The following is an 18,269-nucleotide window of genomic DNA, read 5'->3' on the forward strand; positions in this document are numbered from 1 at the left end:
GGAGGTTATAAAAAGATAGGGAATAATGTTAGATCACTTCGTCGATAATGTCATAGGGAATAACAACGTTATCGACTTGGTCGTTTTGTTCAATCACCATTACTTGGGATAATATACCTACTTATTCGCAGAATAAGTAAATATAAACAAATAGACAAAAGCATGCGAATAAATGGAATAAAAATACATAAAATTAAACGATATTTAAGGATAAAAAAAAGAACAATCGCCCTCGATCGCTTCTTTCTTCCCTTGTGCGCGCGCAGTGGTGGTGGCGCATACAAATAAAAAACTTATACGCTCTCGTTTGTCATTCTCTCTTAGACTGCCGATCGAATAGAATAGAGTCAATAGAGCTTGGTTTTTTAAACTGATATACCGACTTCATAAAAAAAATAGTCGTCTTGCAGCGTACTCTATATTTAAGGACGAAGATTCTAGGAATCATATTCAATTTAACCACAAAAGTCGGTAAATTATAGGCCCCTGAACGAATGAGACCCGCCTTGACTTAGGGACAAACTCTTATCACTCAAGTATAACTTTGAATGTATTAATATGAATGTATTACATCAGAGGTACATTAATATTTTTTAATTTATTAAAAGAAACGTTTGATTCGTATAATTCCAACTTTGATACTGCGAATACAGACTTAAAACCATGTCGATAACGTTGGAATTCATTGGCCAGTAATCGATAAAGTAGTCTAACGACGAAGTCCACCTTTCTCATACCTTCCTTTACTAAATCCTATCGAAATAAGGGATATTAAATTATCCTAATCAAACGACAAATACACGTAGCTAATCTTGATATTCATGTTTCTGGGCTTCGTACAGATATATTATAAGCACGTGATCTGACTACATAACTATTAATACATCGAAATTCGTAACATATTCTTTGTACAGTAGAATAAAGAGACACTCGAGTACATAGTTCCTACGTTGTGCGATCTGCTCGGATAAATTAAGAGCTTGGTTCGGTTTGAAGATAATGGTCAGTATCAAGCATCTAATCGAAGAGTGTGGCGAGTGCTTTTTCTTCATGACATATCCGTCGAGCGGAACGATTCATCTGTGCAGATCGTACAAAAATTTTACCAAATGACAGAACGAGTATATTCTCGTTGGCGTGCTCGTTTCAAGAAGTACGTAATAATTTTGCTAATCCTCCCGCGGCGTGATAAATCCGTCCACATTAGTTTTTAATAATGACATTAAATTTATCGTGTGTTTCGCGGTCACATTGTCTGAGTAGAATTATAGCACGTGCAGATAACGCTACTTTTGTATTAAATCAATAGAAAACCATCGAGTATGACAGCAACATTACGCGATTTCATTTGTTTTCGCGAAAACGTACATCTTTTTATAAATTCATATTTTTGTTCCTTGGAACTCGAACGACATGAAAACCAAAATAATTCAGCATATGTCGAGCGTTCAAAAAGTTTTGTCAAAATTTTAAATCACGAAACTGTTCGCACAAGGATCCGACGTTATCGATTATTGTTCACTTCCACGTTATTTTCAATCGAAGTTGTTCCTTGCGCGATGATCGAGAAGAAAACGGGACAATAAAAACGTTGAGAAATCTGCAAAATCACAGATTACCCGTAATCAAATTTATACGTGTTGGTGTATATAGCCAAGTATGAGCACTATACAGGGTGTACCAAAACATGGAATAGAAGTTGACAGTTAATTTTTATTAGAAAGACATGGCTCGATTTTTTGCAAATTTCGATAAACGACTTTAAAAATACGTAAGTCACCTATGGATGTAAACAAAACTGATTCGACGAAACACATTTGCATTTAATATAGTATTAATTTATAATTAAAAAAACAATATGTTAATGATAAGTTAAATTCCCAGAACAACGTTAATGTGGAAGTTTGCGTGTAGATACGTCAAAGATAAGCGAAGTTCAGACTTTGAAGTTCGTTAATAGAGCGTGCGCGTGCCGCAACGTCTTTTCGATATCGATTTTCCCGAAGACGAGGATCGCGTGCAAAAAATTTGATTCAACATTTTTTTTATCTAATTTTTTTTTCTCGTTCATGTCTGCATATTTTGCGACACCGTGTATAGGTGACTCGGTAATAAAGGTTAGGCGCCGTCACAGAAGAACGTGGCGGGTTATCACGCCGTGCGAAAGGAGGATCCATATCGTTTTTCGAATATCGTGTTTTTAAGACGCGCGGTTTCGAGTCCGTTGGTATCGCCGCTGGTGCATTAAGACTGACAAACAGTGTGTATAAGTTGTATTTCGATCCGAGAACGAACAAGTCCGTGGGCCCAGAAAAATATCAAAATGGTGGCCGTACGACACGGGTGATGTGTACGCAGATATTGGAGTGCATTGTAATTTCAGGAGAAACGCGTGTGAACACGCAACGTATTGTAAAATGGGAGACCCGAAGGCTCAGCACGGTACACAGGAGATGAAAGGCTGGCTATTTAAATGGACTAATTATTTAAAAGGTTACCAACGAAGATGGTTCGTCCTGTCAAATGGCCTACTGTCGTATTACAGGTAGTTTCCTACGTGTCAGTACGCTACGTTTTTAATTACTTCAATTTATAGCCGCCGTGTAAAGTCATGCTAGAAACTGATGCGACTAGTTCTCGTAATAATCCGAGAATCACTTTGCGGCAGTTTTTATCCCGTAATCCTGCTGTTTTTATTTTTTTTTTGCAACGGTACAACAATAACAATCATTACGAGAGTTACTTGATTGGACACGATACAGAGTTGTTCCTTTCTTTGAAGTCTCGTCCAAATTCTTGTTTTCGACGCATATCATAGAATACTTTTATATTAGTTTTATATAATATTGAAAGGAAATTTGAAAAGAAACAATACTAAACTGTGCATATAATCTTTACTGCCCGTCTGGTAGATGGGTACGTAGCAATGTCGATGATAACAGTCACTTTTTATGAACATCGAAATCAGTAGAAGTGTATTTGTTGTGGAAATGTATTTTATTTATGTATGTTACATCAATTATGCCTGCTTAGGCGTAGAGTTCAGTTTCTTTATGTTCTCACTTTTCTTTGCATACCATAAATTTCATAAGTTGTTTGTTTATTAATTCAAGTAATAAGTACAGTGAACTGTGCTGATGCAAATCTATATATACATTTCTCTGTGATATACCATATAAGTTTTGTATTTAAGGAAACATTCACAGTTTGTATTGTGTATCCAATATAGTGTAAAATCATGCTTAAGGTTCTATCAGTGCTGTAAACAATTTGTGCCAAAAGCATAATAAACGAAAGTGTTGTACTAAATATTTAACAGTTTGAAAATGCATGTATATAAACAGCCAATGCAGGCTCTGTCACGTATACTACTATCAATACGGTTTATCCAAGTATTCTTAACGGAATCTAATTCTAGTTTCATCCGAGACTCATGTCTACATTTTTTACACTTCTTCATTTTAGTTCTAGCAATGAAATTCGTGTTGAGATATTGTAAAATATTTAATAACACCGATCTATAGCAAAGGCAGGATATTTTTGTACATACAAAAGCTGGCTTACATTTGTCACACGCATCAGAGAAAATTTATTGCATATTTGCCTTCTATTCTTTTCAAACATGGTGTGAGACTTTTACGTTGGATTATTTATTAACATTAGCCTCGTTATACTTTGTTACAGAAGAGTTACAGAAGAGTACGATACAGTTTTCGTTCATCAGAGATGGGCAGAATTTGATACGAATGGAAACTCTGTATAATAACTGTTAATCGATGTAAAACAGCTCGATCGTGTACAACAGATCAAAAGTTGTTTACGCTTTATTCGTTATTCGAATTTTGCACATCTCTGTCGTCTATTCACGCGGAAAGGAAATCTCGATCTTAGTTATCGATCGCGGATACAAGCGCTCTTCGATTCGACGGATACGTGTGGTTATATACGCGAGGAAATTCCTCTATTCCGTTTCTTTATATTTAGAACATCCGCGTTCCCTGACAACACGCAATTGCCACGATCTTCTTTTTGATTTTCCGCTTGGCACAGTTGTGTGATTTGAGTTTGCAATGCTTTTCAAAATCGCAAAAAAAGTAAAAATATATATATATATATATATAAGTCATGAAAAATTATTGAATGTTCTGCGAATGTTGAGTTTCACTTGAAACGTGGACGTCGTGAAGGCTTCTCGCACAAAAATGTGTACACGCAACGCACGATCGCGGTGGTTTGCACCGTATGCTGTTCGAAGAGAGAGATAGCGTGGTAGAGCAACAGTTTAACAAGAAAATGCACAAAGAATATTTAATATCCTATCTGACGGCAAACGCGGCCTCAGGAGAATCCGCGTAGGGCGAGGCAGAAGAATGAGAAAGAAACTTTTTTCTTTCGACAAAAGTAAAATATCGCTTCGCTACAGTATTACACAATGTGAACGGGGTCTATTTGTTTTATGGATTGTTTAGGGCTGAACCAACAGGGGGGCCAAAGATATCAACACGACGCAAGCGGAAGGCTGGCAGAGCCTCCGAGTAAGTAAAATTCTCGAAAACAAAAAAAAACCGAAATATCCTGACTCTTCTTTGAATCGAACTTGTAATTAAACAGACAAAGACGATGTTGGAGTTTCATTCTCGTTTCACTTACATAGTCCTTGCCTACCATATTATATATATATATAATTATTTATATATAAATATATATGCATAAACGTTAAAGCTACGTCATTAGTACAATATCGTCAATGTTCCTAATAATTTTAATTGCTTCCTGTACATCTCTTACCTCGCCGTTGGTATTGTATTTCTAATATTTATGAACGGTACCCTCCCTCACCCACTTCACGAATTGTTTTCTTAATTAAATCTCAGTTTCGCCGAAGAGAGGGAAGAATACGTAAAATCTTATATTATTTATGTATCTATGTGTACGTGCGCGCGTATATTCGTGCTGCGCGTAATATCGAACACTGCTTGAGTTTGTTGTTAGTTCCAGTTGCGTACAGGAGGTATCCTGAAGGTCTTCGGTGAATGAAGCTTTTACTCGCCGGTTGGGAATGCCATAACGATGTAGAATTTCATTTTGGAGGATCTATTGGGTTGTCCGGAAAGTTCATGCCTATTTTTAAGAAAAATTCAAAGGCATATTTGAATTTTGATGTATATTTATTGAATTATATATGTACCATTTTGTTCCACAACCTTTCCACTTCTTAAGGAATGTACACATCTTATTTGTTTTCAGCCATTCTGATATATTCAGACCTGTATCGCCTACTAAAAATCGCCATGAACTTTCCAGACAGCCCAAAATTTAAAGAAAATTCAATTCTACTTCATTGAAACGCAGAAGAAATGAATTGTATGTTAATGGAAGCTGGTAAAAGCACAACGTTAGACCTTCTGAGATGCGTTGCACGATGATTTTGTCCGATACAATTTATGTCAGTGATTTCCAAACTTTGAAAGTATACTTTTAATGTATCAATAGGAAGAGTTTCACGCTTTGGAAAACACTGATTATTGTATTTATTATAATATTGTGTCAAAGCCGTTTTCATTCAATCTTGTTCTCGTCGTGCATAGATAGATGTTTACTCGAGTAACAATAGAATGTTTAAAAAAAAAAATGAAAGGAATAATTAAACAGGAGCGTTCGCTGTAACGATAACGTATTAGGTTGTCCCGAAAGTTTCTTTCGCGAGTTGCACTCAATTATTTTCTGTGGTCGTGTTTATATAAATAGACAATCTAATTTCATAGATATTCATGTTGTAACAGCAATGGAGCAAAATGAATCGTGCACAATTCAGTAATGTAACATAAAACATAAACTATTGTGCATGTATTTCTTATTAATAAAGCGAAAGAAACTTTTGGGACAACCTAATACGAATAATAACGCTCCTATTAATCCCTTTCAATTTTTTTTTTAATTACCGATTAATGGAGAATCGATCTCCAATGTTCGCACTATTTTTTTAGAGCAATGAAACAGCAGATAAAACATGTTCACGCTTTCCATCCGTTCTCGTTAATTCGCAACTTCGACAAACCGTTCCGTATCCTCGTCGATGTGTGGTTTATTTGCACCGTTTATGTTTATTACTATGTTTCACACCTGCCCTCCAAGAGATCCCCGTGAATTTCTGCAACCGGTCGTATTTGAAATTTAAATACACACATACATACATCTCATCAAGGAAACGCATCGAAAAGTACTTGCCGAACATTATAGTATCGTGAAATAGACTGTCGCTAGTTGGAGAACAATATGCAATAATAATTTCTGAACGCGTTAGCATGACCATGAATTGTTTCCATTCGCAGAGTACGAAATTCTCGATCCCTTGCGTGCTAGATTTAATTCCATCGACCCTCGGAGTGCATGCATCCGCGAGCTATAATCTGCCCCCTTTTCTCGATCGCAAGGCAGACTCTCGAGCATTGTTTCTATTTCTTTTTTTCTTTTTCTTTTCTTTATTTCTTGTACATCATCTACCAATTACGATTAATTAGAAGAATCTTTCGTCCTTGTTGATTCGCGAGGACGAACATTTATTTTCTCCCGCGACAAGAAAGAAAAGAGCCATGTTTCCTCAACGATTGCACCTTTTAAAGAGCGATCGCAATATTATGTATAATCGTGTAGGAACGGTGACGTGTCGAATAATAATGGTAATGGGACTGCTTAAAAGAGTAATCGATTCCACTAATATTTGCATTTCATTTCCTCCGCCCTAATGCATATACACCACGGTGTCACAGATTAAAGCAGACTATCGTATTCGTTTGATCGTTACCATATACAGGATGCAACGAAACTGTAAACACGAGTTTCAGGGATTGACACGATCGAAAGAAAGAAAAAAGTCTCGATCGGTGTTGGCCGATGTTTTCATTTATTATTAGAACAAAATTTTATCCGTTTTCGGTCTCGATGAACGCACTTTCCGGGCCTGAGTTGGATCAAAGTCAATTGGCCGCTCAAGGTCATCGAGCCAGTTAACTTCATGTGTCGTCTGGCTGTCCCCTCCACTGCTCTATCTCTCGTCTATACGCTCTGCTCCCTCCGACTGATCAAGCCTCAGAGTTTGCGCTTTTTACCCCTCTGTTACATACTGGTGACCTCGAACGGCTTATTAAATTTGATCCAACTTTAATAGTATTAAACAGAAACAAACATGAATGATTTTCTAATCAAAGTATTGCGACACGGTTTAGTTTTAGACTTGTTTGCTTAAGAATCGAGTGAGATCGATCCCTGAAGTTTTCAGTTATAGTTTATTTACATCCTATATGTATGTCACGATGAAGGTATTCTTTCGTTCGGTGATTCTATGAAATCTACAAGGGCCAACTTCTGACATCGATGATGATTATGCTGATCGAATAGTGATCATGAATAAACACAGGTTGATTTTATTTGTCGTCCATTATTCGAACAACATTTTCCTCACCTCTGATATCCAGGATGCATCATAGAATCACCGACGATCTTATTCAAGTGCCAATTGCTCTCTTTCGCGGTCACATGTGTGTACATTATTCTCTGGGCGAATCGGAAGCTGTTTCTTTGGCTTGGATAAACCTCCGGCTTGCGAACGTAGCAAGCGACTTATTGCAAACTCACGTCTGTCTTTCTCTGTGTCATACGGTTTTCCAATAGCTGAAGAATCTGTCCACGGAACTGTCGCCTTTCAATTTCTCTGTTTAGAAATCCTGCGGAGATGTCACACACGTGCCGTGGCACGATATCCTTGCACGGAGCCTTAATACACACCGTGGACGCTTGCACATTTGTTGTGAGTAACGGTGGTACGCAAACCTTCCACATCAAGGCGGCGACGGAGGTAGAACGTCAACAGTGGGTCACGGCTCTCGAGTTAGCGAAGGCCAAGGCTATTCAAGTCATGGAATCTGGTCTGTATGATAAAATCATGATACTTTTTCATTTGCCTTTATTGGAACTAATCATTTCAGCATTAGTATTAGAGAGAGAGAAGGAATCAGCATAATCGCTTCAATTGACCAAGCGGAATTCTAAGAAACAGAATGCTGCCAGTTACAGTTCCGAACCGGATGAAAGTTGGGCCTATCGATCTCGAAGTAGTAATAAGTAAACACTCGAGCGAATAGCGAGTTTGCTTGCAAGTAATTCAAGGGGAAGTTCATATATAGCTTGGTCAACTCAATTGATAGACCAATTCAAATCAATTCAATCGATAGATCTCAAACAAGAAGTGCGATGGAGCTGTAGACTATAACAGAGTTGGGAATATCTATGTAAAGTGGTACCTGAACGAATGATGATATTGCCTGTAAACAATTGTATACTTCCACAAAAATCATGCTTGTAACTCTATTCCAATAGGAAAACAATTTTAAGTTGTAGTCCTAGATCAAGACAGTTGTTCATATCTTTCACTAAGGAATACCCAACTCTGGTCCAGAGAACGTATGCCCGATTCTTTCTCTCTTTATATCGCAATGGGTGCGAATTCTCGATGAGAATCAATTGTTACCTTCGGCGATGAACCTATTAACACTTGGTAGACTGTACGGTATAGCATTAAAGGCAATTGTCTAAAGCAACTCTTATAAGACATTCGTCATTGAGAGTCAGTACATTTTTTCACGCAGTCGTCGACGAATCGGTGATTTATGTAATACGACAATAATTTAAAATATTTTCAATCATAGGTCACAATTTCTTTGTTATCGAATCGCGTATGATTCATTATTCTTTTCATCTATATTTCTACGTAAATTGTATGAAAAAAAGACACATCGCTGCGTCAACAATTTAACTCGTTAACAGATATGGTAGTACTGTGTCAGCAGCAATCAAGAAATAGTTAATAATGGCTGCTTGTTATTCCGATTTCTACGATAAAAATTCTTCCTAGTATATTTATCTTTTCTCGTGGCAATGAAAAATTTGTATGTTTTATTGTTTCAATTGCCGTGAAAATGGAGTGTATCGATAAAAGATAACACGAAAGGAAGTCATTGTGATTTGCGCAACACATAGAAGGGAAACGCGGTCTATCTTAAGTAGAGTTATATATATGTTTATCTTAATTAGTCAGCTATTTCATTTCTTTGTTTAGCACTGTTAAGGTTATTTAAATGGACTCGAATCTACAATATATTTAACGCAAAACCGTCATTACACGATGTATTCCGCTAATCTCGTTTTATCTACATCGACCTATAATTCATGACTCACAACAGATGTTCTTGGTTCATTTAATTATTCGTTTTATAATCAGAATTTATGCAAGATTTAATCATACTTGCGTTATTGGTCATTGTTCAGGGTTTACACGTTGTAACATTAATAATTATAATTTATTGTATATTTTAAAAAGTATCTTTAACATAATGTGGCGGATGGCATTAAGACAGGTTCGTTATGTAAAGTGAAATTTGTTCTAGAAGAAGAGGAGGAGGAGTTCCAGGATAACGACAGTCAGAAGCCAGAGCAAGTATCGGTGATAAAGGACCTGTCTCAACATTTAGAAGACTTGCAGGCCTGCAACGACTTGATAAACAGCAAAGGGATTATGCTTCAACGTGCTTTAAACGACCTCGAATCGCTCGAACCTCCATCGCCAGAATTAGCGGCAAAAATAAAGACAGTCAGCGAACGAGCCACGCTCTTTCGCATCGCTGCCGGTGCTATGGTTAATGTAAGTTGAAAGACCATCGTTAATAGCAATATACAGCTGAAAGTGTTTAGCGAATGAGATATAATTGATACCTTCACTAGATCAAACAATGCAGTGATTAGTCACTGAACTGAATCCTAAACAATTATAATCCAATAAATCAGTTGTTAATGCTATTCGTTCATAACTGTAACAAATTATATTTACATAATCTCGTTTTACTACGGCAGATCAGCTAAACATAATTTAAATATTAAATTCGATTAAACTACTAATCCTCTTATAAACAGCAAAGCAATCGAGTAATTGTATTCTGCATGAATGGGATTGTGGTCCATTCATAAACATGCTCGATGCGGATGAACTCTATGCATCTCTTCTTTGCACAATTTTTTTTACAATTTATTGCACATTGTCATGTATTACGAGTAATGTACGCATTGCAGCATACTAATCTTGCAGATTGTCGACGAAGGTATAATGGTCGCGTAGAAAATAGGACAAATTGTGATTTCAGAAGAGCAATGAGTATTTGCAGCTAGCGCAGCAGCAAGAGCCCAAGTGGAAGAAGATGCTGCAGCACGAGCGGGATCAGAAGGTGCGGATAGAGAAAATGGTTGAACAACTGGCGAGGCAGCACTCCCACCTGGAAGAGGCTGCACAGCATGCAATTCCCTCGGCGGTTCCAGCAGGGGGGCACAGACCTTCGCGTAATTTAATTTAAAACATTCTTTTCTCCCTTAATACAAGTAGTACCGCAATTAATGTTTCGATGCAACTACACGCTTTCATCTACAATAACGTTAAAGAAATAAGTAATTAAATATTAGGTTGGTAAGAAAATGATGTCGGTCTTTGGTCTACGCTTAACTCATGCGGCACCCATTTTTCGAGCTTCTTTGACTTTCCTAGCTGTCTCAGGTGGTCAATAACTGTTGGATGGCTTACACCCAACTCCTATGCAAGTTGTCGAACCGTTGTTCGTGGATCAGCTTCAACCAGTGCCTTCAAATGGTCGTCGATGACAGAAGGGCGTCCGCGACCATCTTCATCTTCGAGGCTTTCATCTCCACTCCGAAATTTTTTGAACCGAATTTTTTGCTGTACCGTGCATTCATTTACGGTATCTTCTCCATATGCATCGTTGATATTACGAGTCGCAGTTGTAGCTTTATGACCCAGTTGACTTGCTTAGTATCCATTGCGAAGTAAATAACTTGAAGTGAGCACAAATTAACAGTAAAAACAAAAGAACACCTATCAGCATGCAGCGCGACATCTGCACTGTAAGATGATATTGGAACGTAAATAGAATAAAGTGAACTGTTATCCCAAAACCGGGCGTCACAGTTCGAAAGTTCAAAAACCGACATTAATTTCTTACCAACCTAATACTCCTCCATTATTCACGCTGTGCTGAGCTTTTACTCTATAAATTATTCACGAAACGATACTGTTTGTGCCCATAGAAGTCTAACTCTGTAACAGTGACCCACTTCTTATAGAGAATGTACGCGAAATATCGCGTATGCGTCCTGCCAGTTGGTTCGCAAAATTCCTGGATGATGGGTTGTTGTATTTATTACACGAATGGTGCTCACTCTGTTTCACACGACTTGCTTTATATCAGAGTTAGGTGTTATTTGAATGATTTATTCGAAAAGTTGTTAGTCGTTGCTCAAGTAACCTTTTCATCGAATAACGAAGACAATGAGATATTTATTCGTTACGTCAAAAAGAAAACTAAATGCACGCACGTGTTTGAGGTGTGTATCTTGTTGAATATATTAAGTGTCATTTGTGTGGTGTTTGTCGCATTTTACTGTTTATCTTTTTACCGAATGAATAAATATGCACTTGCCCCTCTTCATCATTCGAAGAAGAACGTTAATTGGATAACGAATGACATTTTATAAGAGATAAAAATGTATCCAACTTTGCTTTATACGCTTTCCCAAAGCACATGGGTTTGAATTTTTGCGCCATTCCGTGCTTTGCCGCTCTCTAACCAGATAGCAGTCACGAAGCTCTGCTTGATTCGGACGTTGTCGTACTTGACAATAGCTCGTGATCTGTGCATGCAAAGTCGACTATATATGCAGCATATTCCGGATGTATATCGGAAGCTGTATATACGTACACGCTCACACTTCTATATAGTAGATGCATACATATATGCGCACGGATGTGCTGCCATTCTCCCAAGCTTGGCGGTTAATCAGGCTCAGATGGCCTTGCAAACTGCTGTTTCGTGCGAGTTTTTATTGACACGATTCTATTCCGTGGCTCTACCGCGTTAAATTCGATGTGATAAATTTCGATTTGGCCATCGATGTTTCCGATGATTGCACTTGAGAGAGGACTCGTGGAGATGCTAAACCGCTAGCGAAACGAGACGAAGGGGAGGAATTTTGTCGTCAAATCATAACGGTCCACAGCTTCAGTAAAGTTTTAGCAATGTCCTAATGTATGAGGACAGACGTACAGATCTCGGAACACGACACATGGCCTGATGCACGGTATATGTTGTTCCGTGTAACTAGTTTTCGTTTGTGCACGAGGATCATCGGCGATTTCGTTGCTCGTTAATTTTCGACTGGCACTGCAGGTGTGGACCGAGATTGGGGGTAAAGGACGAGCACGATTTAATGGCAGCAGCTGTCATCGCCACGAATTAATCGGTTAGAAAGAGGAGCGATGTGAATGACGATAAAAAGGGGGCAGGATTAAACGAACACTGTGCCTATAAGGAAGCAAAGTGCAATAATAAATTCGATTAATTCGGTGCTTGAATAGGCAACTTTGGCTACCGTTTCGTCTCGTCGTGTTATATTCTCTTATTGGCGCGAAATATATATTTTTCATTGCATAACGGTATTGATAATGCCTGTGCTGTTTGTACGTCGTGTTTTCGCGTTTTATCGTTAATCTCAACGACTAAACTGACTCACGGCACGTGAAGGTTTTCTCCATTTTGAAATTTAAAGTTTGTTGCAAGGTTGTAATTAAATAACTGTACCATTGGTCAGCCTTAATCTCGTTTACTTGATACGCGTGCACGTATGTGTGTGTTCAGTTTCTGATTAAATTAACTAAAAGGCTGAAATAGCTAATGATGTTGTTGTTGTTGTTGTTGCAGATACGGCAGCTACGACTTCTCCATCGGAAGACGAAGAAGATAATGTAGAATTTTATGATGCACAAGAGTCAGACACTTTCACGTTAAGTATTCCTGCAACGGGCAATTCTAGAGAACGAACAGACTCTCAAGGTAGCGATGATGGTTCAAGTTCAGAAGGAGATCAGACACCTCTGCCACTATCAGATAATGCCGGTACTAACTCCTTTCTTATTGTGACCGATTCTACAGTAGTACAAACTCCCAACAGTGTTGATAATACCGACAATCTGGACAATGTAAGTAAATACTGCAAATACTGCAAATCCTTTGATCACCAAACAAAGGGTGTCTATACAGGATGAGTCATCTATGACTGACACTTGAATTATGTTTGTTAGTTTTAATGCTACAAAGAAAGTTGCATGGTCTCTGGTGATTCTCCCTGTACATCCTGAGTTTACTCGTACCAAAAGTATGTTCTTTCATAATAATAATATGACCTCGTGTTTATGGATTTGAAAAAGTAGTTCATTAATTTTTTACTACTCTTTATAAGCACTACATCAACTTTTTCAGCTTTTGGATTTAGGTCTTCCTGAAACTTCATGAAGATTATTTAGAGATAACTGTATGAGCTTCAAACCTAAGGGTTGATAATGTTAATTTGGTACTTGTAAAAATTAATAAACAGATTAAAAGCAATCTTTGATAACATGTTCCTCTTCAATGTTTTGCAACAGTCAACTTGGCAAACCAATAATGGCAGCAGTTGCAGCCCCGGGGTGACAGGTTCCAAAAGGAAGAGAAGGACTAGAGTACCTGAAAAACCAAATTATCCGTTAAATTTATGGAGCATTATGAAAAATTGTATCGGTAAAGATTTATCAAAAATTCCAATGCCCGTCAATTTTTCGGAGCCGCTGAGCATGCTTCAGCGGCTTACGGAAGATTACGAATATGCAGATATTCTTGACAGGTATATTTAATATTGATCGTTATTGAAATGTTATGTATGTAATTTAATTGGGAAAAGGAAAATTGTATTTGATTCAATTTAAACAGGGCAGCAGAATGTACAGATAGCTTTGAGCAAATGGCTTATGTGGCTGCATTTACTATATCCAGCTATTCCACAACCGCTTCCAGAACTGGCAAACCTTTCAATCCTTTATTAGGCGAAACGTATGAATGTGATCGTTGCGATGATTTAGGATGGCGAGCAATTTCAGAGCAAGTATCGCATCATCCACCGATGTTAGCACAGCATTGCGAGGGGCGAAAGTGGCGTTGTTGGCAAGAATTTACCATGGCATCTAAATTCCGTGGAAAATATCTCCAAGTAAGTTTTATGAATTGTAACATTTCCCTTTTATTATTCATTAATTTAATCCGATCGAATACGCGTGTAACTGTTTGCGTGTCAACACAGGTAATACCATTAGGAACTGCTCACCTTGAAATGGAGGGTGGTATGCAGCATTACACATGGCGAAAAGTCACGACCACTGTACACAATATTATAGTAGGAAAATTATGGGTTGATCAAAGTGGCGACACAGACATTGTGAATCATAAAGAAGGTATAAAGTGCCATTTGAAGTACACACCGTATTCGTACTTCTCGAGGGATAGTCAGCGTAAAGTGAAGGGAGTAGTCATGAATTCAAATAACGAAGTAAAGTGGGTAGTACAAGGTACATGGGACACGAAAATAGAAATTGCTCCTGTGATTAGTACGTCTGGAACACTGGACAATCAAGTGTATAAAACAGGGCCTTATATACTCGCTTGGAAACGTCGTATGCCGCCGTGAGTATTTAATAAAATGAATTTTTTCTTTTTGCATATTTTATTAGATTATGATATTAACATTGAAGTTATCTTTATCTGTGTTCACAGTGAAGACTCGGAAAAGTTTTACAACTTCACGGAACTAGCGTGTCAACTTAATGAGCCTGAAGAGGGAGTAGCTCCGACAGATTCTAGATTTAGGCCTGATCAAAGATTAATGGAAAATGGGCAATGGGATGAAGCGAACGCGGAAAAGCTTCGATTAGAGGAAAAACAGAGAACTGTCCGACGCGCACGAGAACACGAAGCCGAGAAAGCAGCTGCTCAAGGTATTAATAAATATTTTTGATAATAGTATCATTAAAAAGAAGACCACTAAAGATTTTAATTAATATTAGGTTTACCATACGAAGCTTACGAACCGTTATGGTTCAAAAAAGAGCAGGATCCGTACACAGACAGTGTATGCTACGTATATGGTGGCGAATATTGGGAGTGTAAGAGTAAAGGTGATTGGTCACGGTGCCCGAGCATATTTTAGCTTATTATATAAATATATCAATTAATAATGTGACCGCCAATATACAGTGCAAAAATGTTTGGATTCATTTAAAGTGAAGATAGTCGATATTAGAAATCACTTTCGGAGATCATTGCTTCTAAAATATGCCGACGTGATAGTGGGGCTGTTAGGGGACATGGTTTAGTCAGTACCTTCTTCCAATGAACTGTTCAATGTTGGCATTCTGACACATAAGACGAACGTTTTGTAGTATATCATTGCCCCTATTGTTCTACACATCCTTCTGTCTATATTACCACTGCATCCCTCTCATTCGCCCATTTTTTCTAAACAATCAGAACATTATTATATTCAGTCCACATGGCTCGACTAATGCTTTTGCATACAATTTTTGTATAGATTTAAAAAATTTTCTGTACATGTCATCAGGCTCTGCCGCTAGGCTGAACATATTTAATAATACATTCACAAAGAAATCCAGATACTATTAATAACCAAATAAGCTGCAGGAGTTTCTGTTACTTCGGTTTCAAATTCAAATAGCAATAAAATCAATGATTTTTATGACAGAAACATCGATGTTGATCAAAACTACAATTAACTGGGGAGTTCAAGTCAATCACGAGAATCCACTTAATGCTAATGCAGTATTCATAATTTGTTTCCAAACGAATTTAGATGTACCGAATCTTTTTATAGAAACGGTACTGATTGTAAGTTCTAACGAGATCGATCGTAAACACCAACTCTGAGAAATTGCCATAGCTGTCCGACATAATGGCTATTACGTATCCATCGCGGAAAGTACTTACATAGACTATTAAAAATGTATTTTCGATGCTTGATACGATGCTGGGGATATTTAAATGATTGAAAAAAAACTATAGGAAAATTTTGTAATAGTATTGTTGAGTACGTCAGTAAAATAAGAAGTAACCGCGTTGTATGTGTCTAAAAGCCTTATTGAATTATTTTAAAATAGATACAGTAGACGACGCGTTTTTTCACATTGGTCATTTTACACGTGTGTTGCGGCCAGACTGTTCACTCGACTGCCACGTCTTAGCCTTTACACGAAAACGATTGGATAAGAGGCGGCATTCGTTACGCTGATGCGACAATCTGTAACCGCTATGAAGAAAATGTTCCTGTGGATAAAGCGTTTGTAACAACGAGGAGAGTTCTGTGCGTTGAGGCAATTGTTTCAACATACTCGATGATCTATATATCTATAACGACAGCCGGGCGTACCGTAGCGTCCATATGTGAGAAAGAAGAAACTGGTGGTAATGGGGCACGCTTCAAAATTTTTGCGATTTTCCGTGCAGATGTAGACACTGAATGTTCCACGAATTTAGGCTGGTTGCCTATACTAGCCTAATTACTAATACACTCCGTCGAGCTAATGTTACAAAGTATAATCGATGTTAATGTAAGAAGAGTGTAAAGAGAATTTAATGTCACACCGGAGAGCTCATAAATTGTAAAAAGTTGTTCTTTTCCAAGAACACTTGAGAACTCGAAGAAAACCAGTCATTACAAACTAAATCCTTTTCCAAACTACAGTATGTAGACACGCACACATTCATACACAGGTACAAAGCGCGCAATTGAGCGCGAATGATTTTGCGTACGTACGTATGTATGTATGTATGTATGTATGCATGTATGCCCGTATATGTACATATGATAATTAATAAAACCCATTGTATATCCCTCTTATGAGCACATCGTACAGTTGTTCTGTTCATAATGTTTGTATATTGACAATTATATAATTCCACTCTGTGTAGGACGATATTGAACGGAACATCTAGCTTGCAAACAGTGTTTACAATGATTGTTACGATTAAGTATTTGGCTGTATTATAATTTTAATAGTTGATAATAATCGGATATATCTGTATACATATAAATACAAATTAACTATAAAAATAAAATAATTTAAAGAAACTACGATAAGGCGAATAGAACAAACGTTTGGATTATATAGTGCTTGTACATTAGCTATTCGTGTGGAACGATAAAATACAAATGCTTCGCTACAAAAAAATGAAAAAAGAAAACGAAAATATCTTTGTAGCATTCACATGATTGCCTTTCGGCATCTCCTATGTAACACCCGTTGGTCGCACAAATGGTGCAATTATTTATACGATAAATAACCGTAGCCTTTTGTTCCATCGAACAAATTGTATTGATTTATTGTAACAAATTAAAAAAAAGATCTTGAACGGGTAACGTTTACCGTGAAATACTTATTATTACCCAACGATCGATCCACTTAGTTATCGTCGTTGAAAATCTTCAATTATTATTTCACGCGTTGCGAAACTAAGCCTGGAACTTTTATTTAGTTTGATTTCATATACCACGCGCGCGAAGTTTCTACTCTAACTGTTCCTTAGTTCTTTTCCGATACTAGACGAGTCAAATCAATTTCCTGTTAGCACGAAAATTCTCGCCATTAAACGTCCTTTGATTCGAGCGTCGATGAAACATTTTGTCGTAAGTAACGAATTATTTTGTCAAAGTATTTTTGTTTCATCGTGTTTAGTTCCGTGTTTCTAGTTCCATGTTCCGACGAGCCATTGTGCGTCATCGATTTTATGACGTCCAAGCGAAATATATTCTAACATTCGTTATTTATCGTAATCAGCGACACGAGGCGTTAGATACGCTGTTTTCGTTGCCACAGTTTTCTTGAACACTTTGGAACTTAGCGGTATTGAAGTATTATTTCAACTTTATTTTCATTGTATGACTACCTTGCACGTTATAATTTTGAAAATACTAGAATTTTGTTGAGTACAATGAAGTAATCGATCGATAGATATTTTGTTCACGTATCAAATTTCCCCAAATTAGAACGTGTTTATCGTTGCCATTTCAAATTTGTACAAAGTACTTGTTATTGTATATTTTCTATAGTTATGCAATCCGACTATCTAAAAAGGATAATAATTTCATTGGCTACAAGCTGACAATGAGACGAATTTCCCATCGCATGCTCATCAAATTTTATAAAATTAATATTTTGTTTAATCTACTTTTTGGTTAGAAACAAAGTTTCGACTATTAGAAGCGAAACATTTGACAAGCTTTGAACCACTATCAGGAGTATTCTGCAATAACGTTGCTAATTCTTTTGTTATATT

The 18,269-nt window shown here is 37.3% G+C and overlaps 1 protein-coding gene across 6 annotated transcripts; it reads left to right on the forward strand.

Moving 5' to 3' along the window:
• The first annotated feature begins 879 nt into the window (after positions 1-879).
• Positions 880-17,352, forward strand: LOC128879034 (oxysterol-binding protein 1). 6 transcript variants are annotated; one of them, XM_054127823.1, is made up of 12 exons: positions 880-1,002; positions 2,384-2,545; positions 4,470-4,535; positions 7,720-7,925; positions 9,444-9,697; positions 10,194-10,386; positions 12,816-13,093; positions 13,538-13,773; positions 13,860-14,136; positions 14,227-14,606; positions 14,697-14,917; positions 14,987-17,352. In XM_054127823.1, the coding sequence occupies exons 2-12, from the start codon at positions 2,418-2,420 to the stop codon at positions 15,127-15,129; spliced, it is 2,382 nt and encodes a 793-aa protein (XP_053983798.1). In that variant the 5' UTR covers positions 880-1,002; positions 2,384-2,417; the 3' UTR covers positions 15,130-17,352. The 6 variants fall into 6 exon arrangements, with proteins under 6 accessions (XP_053983798.1, XP_053983793.1, XP_053983795.1 ...); XM_054127818.1 differs by lacking the exon at positions 880-1,002 and adding an exon at positions 1,009-1,153; XM_054127820.1 differs by lacking the exon at positions 880-1,002 and adding an exon at positions 1,009-1,153 and having other exon boundaries at positions 10,197-10,386.
• Positions 17,353-18,269: the final 917 nt, after the last annotated feature.

Source organism: Hylaeus volcanicus, chromosome 6 (genome assembly GCF_026283585.1).
Source record: "Hylaeus volcanicus isolate JK05 chromosome 6, UHH_iyHylVolc1.0_haploid, whole genome shotgun sequence".
Classification (NCBI taxonomy): Eukaryota; Metazoa; Arthropoda; class Insecta; order Hymenoptera; family Colletidae; genus Hylaeus; species Hylaeus volcanicus.